The sequence below is a fragment of the Phyllopteryx taeniolatus genome, chromosome 1 (genome assembly GCF_024500385.1).
Source record: "Phyllopteryx taeniolatus isolate TA_2022b chromosome 1, UOR_Ptae_1.2, whole genome shotgun sequence".
Lineage (NCBI taxonomy): Eukaryota > Metazoa > Chordata > Actinopteri > Syngnathiformes > Syngnathidae > Phyllopteryx > Phyllopteryx taeniolatus.
This window is the reverse complement of record NC_084502.1, coordinates 4,766,962-4,780,909: the sequence shown is the minus strand read 5'-3', so window position 1 is coordinate 4,780,909 and position 13,948 is coordinate 4,766,962. Positions and strand designations below refer to the sequence as shown.

Sequence of the window (13,948 nt, the reverse complement as noted above, 5' to 3'; positions counted from 1 at the left end):
AATCCAACGTAACCACGACATTTGACTACATTTCACCAATCAAATGGAGCCAGGCAGTCACACAGTAGTGGAGCCAGGGCTGAAACTCAGCCACCCCGTTGCTCCCCCTCCCCCGTGTGTCCTTTTTCTTCCTCATAAATTTTTGATTCATTTTTAAAGAGCCACAAGACACCAAGCAAAAACGGGAAAAATTGCATTGACCCTGCTCCCTGTTGACAATTTGATTTTAAAGGTGGTTTTGATCGGCAGCCCCCCGTCAACTATTGGTTTTCGAGGGGCATCACCAAAATGTTGGTCACCCCACTGAATAATTTCTGGCTCCACACAGAAGCAAAAATGATCAAAGTGGCTCATTTACATGAAACGTGGCAGAAAGAACAGCGTGTGACTTGCAAACAGAAGATGCACAACACACATGGCCCCACATTGAATCTATGTTTACCTTACACAATATAAAAAAACAAAAGCTATGTCCTGCGCTGTCATCTGGCTACCTAAAAATGTTTACATTTCAGCCCACAAGAACTCCTCGCAGGTCTCTATGTAATCTCTGACTGGTGAGTCTATTGTGCTGTTTCACCAGCATAAACAAAGAAAGTTAATTGAACAATATTACTGTGGCTGAATTTGCCTTATTTTGTTATCAATTGTTATCATTGTTTGAATTAAAGTGATTGCGTTTGGCATAATCTGAATTTTCACATTGCTATTTTATACTTTTGTCGATTTGACAGTCATGCTCTGATTAAAAAATAAATAAATAAATCTTTGAATTACATCTTACTCAGACCTGGAGTATTTTTTTTTTCACTATATACTTACTCATACAATAATTATTTGGAGGACTACCGGTACTTTTTTACTTGAGAACCTACATTCCATGTTTTTTTTTTTTTTTTTTTTTTTTTTTTAGAGGAGCAAGGCTGGACTAAAAAAAAAAAAAAAAAAAAGAATTGGCGGCATCGTGTTTCAGGAGGGGTTATAGCTCTTATGACAGGCTGGAACAATAGCTGCAGCTTCCACTCAGCTGTTGTTTTTAATGCCACATGCCAGAGGATGGACCGTTTAAATTTGGACTCGCTACCCGAGCTCCTCCACAGCCCCCCAACATTTGGAGACGTGGGCTTATTTTTTCAAGAGATTATTTGATAGTTCTGAAACAAGAAAAATTATTCTTAGACTTCCCAGAAATGACGACACGTACCTGCTGCAGGTCAAGGCCCCCCTGGGTGAGTGAGTACAGAGGGTGGGGTGTGAAATCGGATGCTTCAAAAACCTTGAAACATAAGGGGGAAGCAAGAAAACTCATTTCTACTAATAATAATTCCCATTATTATCATACATCAGCAAGAAAGTGTTACTCCAAATAAATATGCTCTGAGTTGGTGCAATTTTATTTCCCAGTGTGTATCAAATTTGGTGGGTTTCTGAAGCTGCAGTTTTGACATTTTAACACACCTAACAGGCTTATAAGCACTGACTCTTCCACAGAGCCTTCCCCTCTCCTCTCCATTTCCCCCCCCTCACAAGTAATACAAACATCAATTATCACTGCGCGGCCGTTATTAAAGCCATCTCTCACTGACCTCCTGGGTTTAATTTGAATGCCTATTATGAGGGATATCACAAACATAACACCATTCCGTAAAGCGAAGAACGGTGTCAGAACTGCTGACAGCTATGCCGAATATCTGCACGCCGCCGTAGCCCGAGGAGACGGCAGGTCTCCAGTCGCACTTGCTAATCTTGTGACTCACTCCATAGGAGGGTGGATGTGTGTGTCTTCCGCAACAGCAACATCCACACACGCACGCACGCATGCACGTAAATCCAGGACCCCTGCAAGGGTGCGCCTATCCCTCAGTTTGTGCCTGTGAGTCATGGAGGCAAACATCCAATTTTATTTCAATTCTGGGTTGTCTTTCTACGTAAGAATCATGGAAAAAACTAGGATATATTATTCCATCCATCCATTTCTTGTACTGCTTATCCTCACTAGGTTCACACTCATTTTAGAATATATATTTTTTTACACCTAACCAAAGATAAAATGTGTACACATCTATAAAGTCTGAGGCAAGATCATGACAAAGCAACAAGGATATGGCATCACTTCAAAACACTACGCAACTAGCCAGATGGCTCTGATGCCATATCTTAGTCTGCTCACAAATGCATTCAGGCAAAATTCCAAAGGAATAACAATGTCAAATTTATAATACTTTTCCTGATGAGCATCACATGTTTATGCCCTCATCAATGTGCTCATTAACAGCTTCATGTTGGCTGTTGGAATGAATCAGCTGCAGTGTGAATGCAAGTGTCAAAGTGTTCTTCCTCACCTGGTTGCCTGCGATCAGGAGGGCGGCTGGTGAAGGGCTCGGCCGATAGGGGATGGTGGCGCCCTTCGGGGGAGACTGAGGAGCCACCCCCCCCCACCCCAAAAAAAAAAATACAATTAGCAGGAAGAGTTGTAAGAAGCAAACGTTTATAGGTGAAGTTGCATGCTATCAGTGACGCTGCCAAACACGGAGACCCTGAGAGCCAATGGTGCACACTGTGCTACATTAAAGCACAATAACAATAAAGGATGTTCTAAACTGCTAATGAGCTTTTTCCTGCGTTCTTGTTTTTCTGTTGTTCAAATTGGTCATTCATTGAATAACAGAAGCTCTCCAGAGGATGATAGCTCAGAGCTTTGGTTCTGATCGGCCTCTGCAGTGGCTTCTTTGTGGAGAAATCAAGCATCCCCTCACAGGGAAGCGTTTGGAGATAAAAGTCTTCAAAGGCCACCGAGAAAAGGAGTTTACACATTGTGCACGACACTGTTTGATGTAGATATCAAGTTAACCACAGAGTTGATGGCACTGTTTTTGGGGGGAGGGGGCTTAAAAATGTATAGCATCTATTCGGCGGGAGCAGCCGCAGCAAATTCTTTGTATAACTTTGCATAATTTAAATCTTGGAGCCCAAAGCAAGGAGCCGTTAGTACTGAATCCCAATGCAGCTTGCTTTGAAGAAAGCTCCTGCAAACTGGATCAAACTAGCAATTAGTCAGGTCCAGCTGTAGCGGCGAAACAAAAAGGACTTGTGCACACTTCCTTGAAGGCACAGGAGGGAAACTGTGCTCTGTTTTTTCCTAAAGGTGGACAGACTTTGCTGCAGGCCATTTTCGTTGCTGTCTTCTGCAGTGTCACAATCGCCAACTCTGACATGAGAAAATAACCTTTTGTCTCCATGTGACTTTCACCACATTTCTATAAGGAGCCACAGTTCACAGTAGTGTGATACATCATACTTCAAAAACTTCAATAGTGTTCTCATGCTTTGATAGAGACCAATTATTCTGACAAGTATGAAGATCCAATGAATATTATGATTGGTAGAGGGGTACCTTATCTTAAAATCAATTTAAAAAAAGCCCTTAATCCCTCAGTGTTAAAAGATTAATTGAAACCATTTTTGTGCATTGTGACGTTCATATTCTTATGGAATAACTGTGAAAAGCAGGCGGCAACTATTGTTTTCATTGATTTATGTTGTTTCCATGATAAATTTATGATTAAAATTATTAATATATTGTGTTCTCAAAGAGTGGCAGCCTTACTAAGGCTTAAAAATACTTGGACATTGATATTGTAAACTGGAATCAGAACTCAGACAATAATTGTATTAAATTATATAACATTAAAAGAACATTTCATTTTAAATTTTTACAATTTTATTTACCGTGATGTTATCCTGTATCAGTCAATAGACTATGAGAGTCACTAAGATTCCAAATAGCGGGCGCTAAACTCCGTGTTCAATCATTGTAACAGACTCCGCATGCTGACAACAGGTGTAAATGTGGTGTAGACCGTCGTATTTAAAAGAGGGTTTTTCGCTTTAGGTAGCTCTGCTGGTTTTCACAATGGAAAATTTGGAAGAGGGCTGCAAGCACAAAATGAAGTTTGAAGTGATGGAATTGTAAGTGTGAGTGGAAGAGGCAAAGAAACATATTACTGAGTTCCAGAAAATAAATATTTCACTATATTATTTTTGAGGAAGCCAGCAAAAAAAAAAAAAAAACATGATTTGTTTGAAGAACAAGAAGTCCCAAGTATCTGCCCATCCTGTGTAACGTTATGTTTAAAACTTGGGACAGCACGCACAAAAAACTGCTCTGGGAGAGGCCAGCAGTAATTGCCACGGTGCGCTGAAATGACCCAGATGCAAGGAAATGCAGGAGTTTTGTCATAGGTGATATTGCATGACTCCTTCTTGTGACTGTCTCCAATACAGCCCTTATATCATTCAGAAGTTCCCAAATTACATTGCTGAATAGACTATATGTCGTGGTAATTTTTTTTTCTGGGATTTAAAAAATATTCACGAGTGGAACAGATTCATTCTTCTCGTCGTTTCTCATTTTGCTAGCATCTGCATCTTTTTGCAGCTCACTTTCAGACGACGTATTTAAAGATGCAAACTCAGCCATCAAATTCGTTTTAGGATTAATAAATCACATTGCATTTGCCAAATTAATCTATTTGCATATACTACGCCCACAATGCGCAAAAGTAACTTAATTGTCTAGGACCATCTTATCGGTCAGAGTTGCTTTTACCCAATGAACCTTTGCCAGCCTTGAGGTCCTCTGGCTGTAACATTTAAGTCATTCCTAAAGTCAGGACACACAATCACGGTGAGGCATCGTTCCAGTTTTTCCTCACCCATCTGTGAAACAGCCTGCCGGAGCACCTCAGGGCTGTGGAGAATGCTCATGTTTTAAAGAACTAGCTCAAAACACACCTGTTTAATTTAGCTTCTACCTATTTAATTATTGTATTTACTCATTTAACATTCATTTCATTTTTATTATACATTTTATTTTATTTTTATACTGTTTTCATAGTTTTAGGTCTGTTATTGATGTTTTAAATAATTTCAGTTTTCACTAATTAGGGAGCCCTCTGCACTAGGAGCTGTGATGGTGTGATGATATGAAAAGTTCTTTGTAATTAAAGTTTGATTGATTGATTGATTGATGCGCCACCCTCCCATCAGACACGTAGAGTGATGTTTCCTACCTCCAGGATCACTGCACAGATGAGTTTGACACACTGGATTACAGAGTCCTGAGTCCCAGATATCGTCACCCCTCGCTCGGTCGAGTTGGGCAGCAAATCCCCCGCCACCTGTATCTGAGCTCCGGTGCTCTGAAAACGATAGCAGGGTTTCAAGGGAAGATTAGTCTGATAAGACAAGTTGTAATTACACTGCCACGGTTTCTCCATGTGCTCTGCTGCTAGCCTGATGACCTTCTACGTCGGTGATAAGGGAGACCGACCATGTTGCAGTATGTTTGGGGAAGTGCTCTAAATGCTCTAAATGACTCAGCTGCTGAGGCAAAGACTATAAATTTATCATGCAGCTTCTGTCACTACAGGACTGAGTTATTTAAAACCCACAAAAAAAGCAATGCAGAGAAATGCTGAAAATTTTGCAAAGCACTGCCAAGATCGTAAACGTCCTTGGCCACAGCTGTGTTAATCCAGTCCAAATGGTTCACATTGGCCTAGAATGTTGTCACAAGCTAAACCTCATGACTCATTGTGTTTCAATGAAGAGTATTATTTTATTAATGAATTGTCTCAATACATTCCTGCATTATTGGTTGTAACGATCTGAGTATCGAATGAGGCACTACCTAAAGAGAAGATCAAAGACTAATGCTTCCACCCTGACTATATTTCCTTACTTTATCGACAACCATGCATGCTTTTTTTGATTTTAGTCTTTTTAGCTGAGCTATTTACAACTTCCCATGACTTGGTCCCTTAACGTGCTGGGTTGTTTCACAGTCGGACGGCTAAACCTTGAAACATTCACATTCCCCTGAGGATGAAAACTAGACTCATCCAGTGTCACTTTCAGTTCAAAATGTTATGATGAACACTTAATACCTTCAAAACTAATGACCTTCCCCTCAGTCTCAGTTGTACTTTACAGCTAATTAGGGAATTACACCTGCCGAGCAACCACATGAGCGCTTTGCCTTTCTGAGGATATTTGCATCATGACATTATCAGTGCTTAATCAATCTATTTAGTCATTTTCTATACCGTTTGCCCTCATTAGGGTTGCGGGAGAGCTGGAGCCTATCCCAGCTGACTTTAGGCGAGTGGTGGCATACGACCTGGACTGGTCACTCGTCAGTCGCAGGGAACATAAAGACAAGCAATTAGCCTCATATTCATCCTTATGGGCAATTTAGAGTCTTCAATGAACTTAAGAAACATGTTTTAGGATGAAAATCAGCATCTCCAAATCTGAGGCCATGGTCCTCATTCAGAAAATGGTGGAGTGCCCTCTCCGGGTCGAAGAAGAAATCCTGCCCCAAGTGGAGGAGTTGAAGTATCTTCGGGTCTTGTTCACCAGTGAGGGAAGAATGCCGCGGGAGATCGACAGGCGGATCGGTGCAGCATCTCTATCGATCTGTCGTGGTGAAGAAGGAGCTGAGCCAAGAGGCAAAGCTTTCAATTTACCTATGGGGACGAGCTTTAAAGAAAAAGATCTTTAAAGAACAAGAGGGCGGATTCAAGCGGCCAAAATGAGTTCACTCTGCAGGGTGTCTGGGCTCTTCTTTAGAGATAGGGCGAGAAGCTCAATCATCGGGGCGGAGATCAGAGTGGAACCGCTGCTGCTCCGCATTGAAAAAAGCCAGATGAGGTGGGTTGGGCATCTGTTTAGGATGCCCCGGGGATGACCAAAGACACACTGGAGAGACTACGTCTCTTGACTGGCCTGGGAACGCCTCAGGATGCCCCCCTCGAAAGAGCTGGACGAAGTGGCTGGGGAGAGGGAATTCTGGGCTTCTCTGCTTCAGCTGCTGTCCCCGCGACCCGACCTCAGATAAGTGTAAGAAAATGGATGGATGCAAACACATTTTAAGAGACTTATCATTGTACTAGTATGTGTGCAAATGTTTGGCCACTCTTAATAAGACGTTCGTTAGATTATTCTGCTACATTTGAATGATGACTGAGTGATTCTGATGATGATGATACCAAAGGCACTGTATAGTGATATTGACCCACACGCAAGGCAGACGTCCATCCATCCATCCATTTTCTGCGCCGCTTCTCCTCACTAGGGTCGCGGGCGTGCTGGAGCCTATCCCAGCTATCATCGGGCAGGAGGCGGGGTACACCCTGAACTGGTTGCCAACCAATTGCAGGGCACATACAAACAAACAACATTCGCACTCACATTCACACCTACGGGCAATTTAGAGTCCCCAATTAATGCATGTTTTTGGGATGTGGGAGGAAACCGGAGTGCCCGGAGAAAACCCACGCAGGCACGGGGAGAACATGCAAACTCCACACAGGCAGGACCGGGGATTGAACCCCACTCCTCAGAACTGTGAGGCTGACGCTCTAACCAGTCGGCCACCGTGCCGCGCAAGGCAGACGTGCTTACCAATATTTCAAAGTGCTGCCCTAGCTTTAAGTGAAATGAAAAAATATGCATATTAATGTAAGTTTTGCTTTTACCCAACTTGAACATCTTCATCATTCTTAGTCTGCAGTTTTAATGCAACCTCATTACAGCAATACACCAATTGGGCACAACATTATGTCGCAATGATGAGATATGGTATGAGAGCTGTATAAAAATGTCTGCCTTTATGGAGGTAGTAGTGTTTAGTTTTACCTAAAACCACTATAATAAACAGATTGCTAAATTAATATCTCTCTGACAGTGTCAATCAAAACCAATCTTTGCATAGACAGATTTTTTTTTATACACCTGTATTAAATTGGGTCGTGTATACTTAAAGTATAATTGCAATTTGCCTCAATGTAAATCAGCCGACTTTGTACTTTTACAGGGTGATACATTTGTATTCCTAGGCTCAATCATTATATTGACTGGGAGGATAGTTACCTCTCTGATCTCCTTTATCTTTGTCCCTCCTTTCCCGATAAGAGAACCACACTGGCTGGCAGGAATGACCAACCGCAGGGTGACCGGTGGCTTAGAGCTGATGGTGCCATTGGCCACCAGCGCTGTCAGGTCCTGTCAGAGACACATAGCAACAGTCAGCAGGACCAAGAGAAGAGAAAAATTAGAAAAGCACAAGAGAGACAGCCCAAGAGGGAAATGAAAGGCAGCTGGGCATCTAACGAAAAACGCGTAGAGAGAGATAAAACCACGCAAGATTTTGAATCCAGATCATTTTATTGGTCACGTCAGGCTTTGCTTGTTAAGCAACCTTTTCATATTGGAGGTGTCACCAAAAAAAACTAAAAGCTGAAGTGACATTAGATGTATCGCAGTGAGCCAGCAGTTGATGTTTGCAACTATTGAGAAAAGTGTATCTAAGGATATATTAAAAATCATTACTACTGTGAAATTTGTCAGCTTGCTAACTAGGCATTAAAACACAAAGCAGTTGCAAATGATTGTATTACGAAGCTCAACACAACCTTTCCTGCATAACTTCTATAAGTGACGAAAAAGTGAGAGCTGTTTCAAAGGAGTTTTTTCTACTTCATCGCCATCTGCGGCAAATTGAATTCATCGTTGGAAGGTTGAATGAACAATCAGTGTTTAATGAGCATGCCTTCATTTGTGACATCACACTCGTTTAATGTCAGTTGAGAGCAATCAAGAGATTTATTGCAGAAACACCACAACCACTCTAAATCAAATTCCCACTTTCAATGTGTCCAATAGAAAAGTAATCTTTCTAAATAAACACCTATCTGCATATGCATATATTCTGGATTTTTCAGAGAATAAAGGTTTTTAAGGATCCCTAATGACGGAACAAACTTCATGAAACAAGTTAACATAAAGTATGAATTGATTTCAATCTGACACACACAATAGGTTGCATTTCTTTGAAAATAAAACAAATTTGAGGTCAGAACCCTTTTTTTTTTATGAATGTTTTCTTTTTTCCCCTAGCAAAACCAGCAAACATCATGAGTGGGAGGAGATGGAGATTTTAATTAATGAAGAGAGCAACTCCATGAACCTTTTGAAATGTAAATACACTTCGCTGTCTCAATTTCTCTCATCAACGCACAACGAATGTGTGACACAACGCAAAATGTGTCTGGGCCGTTTGGCAATAAAACTACTTTGACTTGTGGATGCGTAACCTCGAGAGATTCTAACTCTTAAAAAGCAATATCAACATTGCTTCTCAATCACAAAACTTTAAAGTTGATTATGTGTTTCTTGCATCTATTTTTAGCATCTCTGACTGGGGGTCTGACGTAGAGGAGCACACAGCTTGTCTGTAAAGTCAAGACTTTCTTGATTTGATCTAAAAATATGACGCACATCTTAACCACTCTGAACATTCCAACACTTTGCCTGCATTTCAGTGGTGGAAAGTAACCAATACATTGTTATTGTACTAGTAGAATTTTCAGGTGCTTGTACGTTACCTATTTATTTTTCTGATGACTTTTTGCTTTTACTCCTCACATTTGAAAACATATCTGTACTTTCCACTTCTTACTTCGTTGAGAAGTCTTAATATTTTTTGGGGACATGGAGGAATGTGAACTGGGGAGCAATAACAACAATGATGCAAGAGATTCAGAGACGCAAGATATTCCCCCTCCATAACCTTAATTAAGAGAAGTTTTTAAATTTTGCCTGCAACAAGAATGTTTCGAGGCGAATGTGTTGTCCTGTGGCAGCCTAAGAAACAAATTTGTGGTATTCAAAAATTCTGTCTAATCCCCCCCCAAAAAACCTACACAAGTAATGTTTATTTATACAGTTGTTATCGTTCACTAAGTTAGCATTTTTTTACTGTATGTTTTTTGTTTTGGTTTTTCTCATACAGGACTTCTTGTTAGTTCAGTCTTGATTATCTTGTCAGAATTCAATTTGCAGTAAACCTGTGTTCCTCTTTCTTCTTAGTATGAGCACTATAGAAGTTAATAAACGCGGGAAATTATTTTTTGTGCAGTTTACTTCTTGTTTGGGGCAAGTTATTAAAATTGATATTGTATATAATTGATAGTAAAAAACAAATTCTTAGTAATGTTGTACTTTTGAACACTTGAGAGTCTTTGACTTAAAGGGAATTTTAGCAATTTTCAAAAACAACTTTTTATCATTTTCTTTGGACTTCAGGAGCGTTGCCAAAACTATTGTGGAATATCCACCTCCTGTTCAACAAAAGTTAAAAAGAAGGAATTCGACGGATCCTGAGACAAAACAAGGCTGAACATTAGTTGCCATAGGAGGTACAGGTGGGTACGAAATGTTTTCAGACCCCCTTACATTTTTCACTCTGTTATATTGCAGCCATTTGTTAAAATCATTTAAGTTAATTTTTTTTCGTCATTAATGTACGAACAGCACCCAAATTTGACAGAAAAATAATGTAATTGTTGAAATTTCTGCTGATTTATTAAAAAAGAAAAACTGAAATATTACACAGCCATAAGTATTCAGACCCTTTGCTGTGAGCTCAGAGACAGAATTGTGGCAAGGCACAGATCTGGCCAAGGTTACAAAAATATTTCTGCTGCACTTAAGGTTCCTAAGAGCACAGTGGCCTCCATAATGCTGAAATGGAAGAAGTTTGGGATGACCAGAACCCTTCCTAGAGCTGGCCGTCCGGCCAAACTAAGCAATTGGGGGAGAAGAGCCTTGGCGAGAGAGGTAAAGAAGAACCAAAAGATCACTGTGGCTGAGCTCCAGAGATGAGGTCGGGAGATGGGAGAAAGTTCTAGAAAGTCAACCATCACTGCAGCCCTCCACCAGTCGGGTCTTTATGGCAGAGTGGCCCGACGGAAGCCTCTCCTCAGTGCAACACACATGAAAGCCCGCATGGAGTTTGCTAAAATAAACACCTGAAGGACCTCAAGATGGTGAGAAATAAGATTCTCTGGTCTGTTGAGACCAAGATAGAAATTGTTGGCCTTAATTCTAAGTGGCATGTGTGGAGAAAACCCGGCACTGTTCATCACCTGTCCAATACAGTCCTGACAGTGAAGCATGGTGGTGGCAGCATCATGCTGTGGGGGTGTTTTTCAGCTGCAGGGACTGGGAGACTGGTTGCAATCGAAGAAAATATGAATGCGGCCAAGTACAGGGATATCCTGGACGAAAACCTTCTCCAGAGTGCTCAGAACCTCAGACTGGGCCGAAGGTTTACCTTAAAAAAAAGACAATGACCCTAAGCACACAGCTAAAATACCAAAGGAGTGGCTTCAGAACAACTCTGTGACTGTTTTTGAATGGCCCAGCCCGAACCCTGACTTAAACGCAATTGAGCATCTCTGGAAAGACCTGAAAATGGCTGCCCACCAACGTTCACCATCCAACCCGACAGAACTGGAGAAGATCTGCAAGGAGGAATGACAGAAAATCCAGGTGTGACTTGTTGTATCATTCCCCAAAAGACTGATGGCTGTATTAGCTCAAAAGGGTGCTTCAACTGAATACTGAGCAAAGGGTCTGAATACTTATGGTTGTGTGATATTGCAGTTTTTCTTTTTTTTTAAATCTGCAAAAATCAACAATTTCAACAATTCAGTTTTTTTTTCCTGTCAATATGGTGTGCTGTGTGTACATTAATGTGGAAAAAAAATACTGAAATGATTTTAGAAAATGGCTGCAATAGAAAAAAAAGAGTGAAAAATGTAAGGGGGTGTGAATACTTTCCGTACCCACTGTAAATGGAGCTCCGCTGAGAGGATTCAGAAGCAATGCGGAGTTAACAACATTTCTACTCGACAGGTAAGTTTCACCTCTTTTTGACTTTTAATTGATTGTACAGTCCCAAAAAAGAAAACTTTACACTGCTAACATTTAGGGCTCTATATTCGTAGACAGCACATCTGTGGCGGTTGGTACTACTCACCCACACAACTAAACTGAACAGTAACGCAGCATTTCTGGGATTTAAGCATGCAAGTCTGTAGTATACAGCAGGGATGTCAAACTCATGTTCGTCCACGGTGTAAAAGACCAACTAGAATAGCTTGAAAAAGGACATTGAAGGGATTTCCAACCCAAATTATCTTGCAAACCCGATAAAAGGACATGAAACGTTATGAAAAAAAAGACCTTTCAGTACAGTACTTTTCAGTACTTTTCCACCTCTGCTACACTTTCCTCGCAACAATAAGGAACAATCACGCACACGCGCGATGTTGCAGGGTTTAATCTCGGAAGCGTATAGTGTTGCGGGCAGGATAAGTAGCCCTGATGGCAAAAGATTATATTGCTTTCATGCCTGCTGCGCCATGACACCCGAGAACAAATAAACATGGATGACACTGAAGTGCGGGCCTGCTGTTACTAGAGCAACTTCAGTTTGAGATTGCGCGAGCGCACTTTGCAGGCTCTCTCGTGTGTTTCCGCAATGCACAAAAGAGGCGGAGGTGGTACGCTTCTTGATGAAAGTGCGCTGATGAGACCCAAACACGGCAAACACTCGGTGACCAGCGGGTGGATTATTCCCTTTGTTTTTTTTAAGTCGAGTGTGGTGGTGCACAGTGGGTCAGTCAATACGTTGTCATGGAAACTAATGCGTTTCCCCTGCACGCAAAGAAGAGAGTGAGAAAAATCTTTAATGAGTGGACCGCTGTGCCTGTTTCCTCATCATTATCTATTGTGACACCATTTTAATTAGAGGTGGAGGTGCACGGTCACCATGGAAACAATTAGCATTCTATTACTTACGGTATTTAGTAAATAAGATGATCCCTTAAGTGATGTGTACTACTTCTACAGATTGATTGATTAATCCAACTTTAAGAATTGATCATGTGAAAACTGAAGCAATTGTAGACAAATGGAGTGCAGTACTAGACTGCAACCAGCAGAAGCGCTGTTGAGTTCATCTCAACTATCTAATCATTTTCTATACGGCTTATCCTCACGACAGTCGTGGCTGTGCTGGAGCCGATCCTGTCTGACTTTTGGGCAAGAGGCCATACTGAACTGGTCAGCCAATCACAGGGCGCATAAAAATAAACAACAATTCACGTTCACATTCACACCTAAGGACAATTTAGAGTCTTTGATGTGCCTAACAAGCATGTTTTTGAAATGTGTTGGGGGAAGCTCAAACTGTAGAAAAGCACATATTCTGTGGGGGAGGTCCCAAAAATTGCAAATACCGATTTGCAATTTTTGGGATATAACCTCCACAAAAGATGGGAGTTTACTGTACAGTATTTGCAAAGGTTATAAATTTGAAGTACTGTGTCATGAACCAACAAAACAAAATCATAATGAAATAGCTGGCCATTATTTTTTGAAAAGTAGTCATCTTTTTATTTTTTTATCCATCCATCCATCCATTTTCTGAGCCGCTTCTCCTCACTAGGGTCGCGGGAGTGCTGGAGCCTATCCCAGCTATCATCGGAAGGAGGCGGGGTATACCCTGAACTGGTTGCCAGCCAATCGCAGGCTATAATGGGGATAATTAATTTTGTGTGCAACTGTACAAATGTAAATTAATATTAAAAAAAACAATCAACTTTGTAATTTTAAAGGACAAAATCTTGCATATATTGCTATATGATAATTCATGTAATATATGTTCAAGCGCTTTAAATCATGGTTTGAGGAGCTACTTTACATCCAGTCAACAAGTGTTTCACCTATCTGAAGGCACATCAAATTCTAGGAAAAATAACATGTCCCTCTCTATCACTTGTGTTCAGAGACTAATCGATAGCGATGTGGAGTACATTAGTGAAGCTGCAGAGATGAGGCGCAGGAAATGATATTTGTATCAGGTGGAGAAACATTATTTTTTTTTCCTTCTCCACCCATCACAGGCAAATTATTTCATTTATTCTACCCAGTATTTTGACAACGTTACAAACCTCTTTTAATGTTTGCATCAAGAAAAAAAAAAGGTAAAAAACAGAATACATCTTTATATATGGGCAAAATGTAATGACAACTT

The 13,948-nt window shown here is 40.8% G+C and overlaps 1 protein-coding gene across 2 annotated transcripts in view; it reads right to left on the bottom strand.

Annotated features, from left to right (window-relative positions):
* pcbp4 (poly(rC) binding protein 4) overlaps window positions 1-13,948 on the bottom strand; it is a 57,294-nt gene that overhangs the window by 17,069 nt on the left and 26,277 nt on the right. Inside the window, exons 6-9 of one of the 2 annotated variants that reach the window (XM_061761671.1) lie at window positions 7,936-8,067; window positions 5,073-5,201; window positions 2,343-2,417; window positions 1,205-1,276 (exon numbers count right to left, since the gene is read on the bottom strand). In XM_061761671.1, coding sequence (XP_061617655.1) covers window positions 1,205-1,276; window positions 2,343-2,417; window positions 5,073-5,201; window positions 7,936-8,067 — 408 coding nt within the window. The remainder of the gene's footprint in view (window positions 1-1,204; window positions 1,277-2,342; window positions 2,418-5,072; window positions 5,202-7,935; window positions 8,068-13,948) is intronic. The other variant, XM_061761761.1, reaches the window with a different exon arrangement.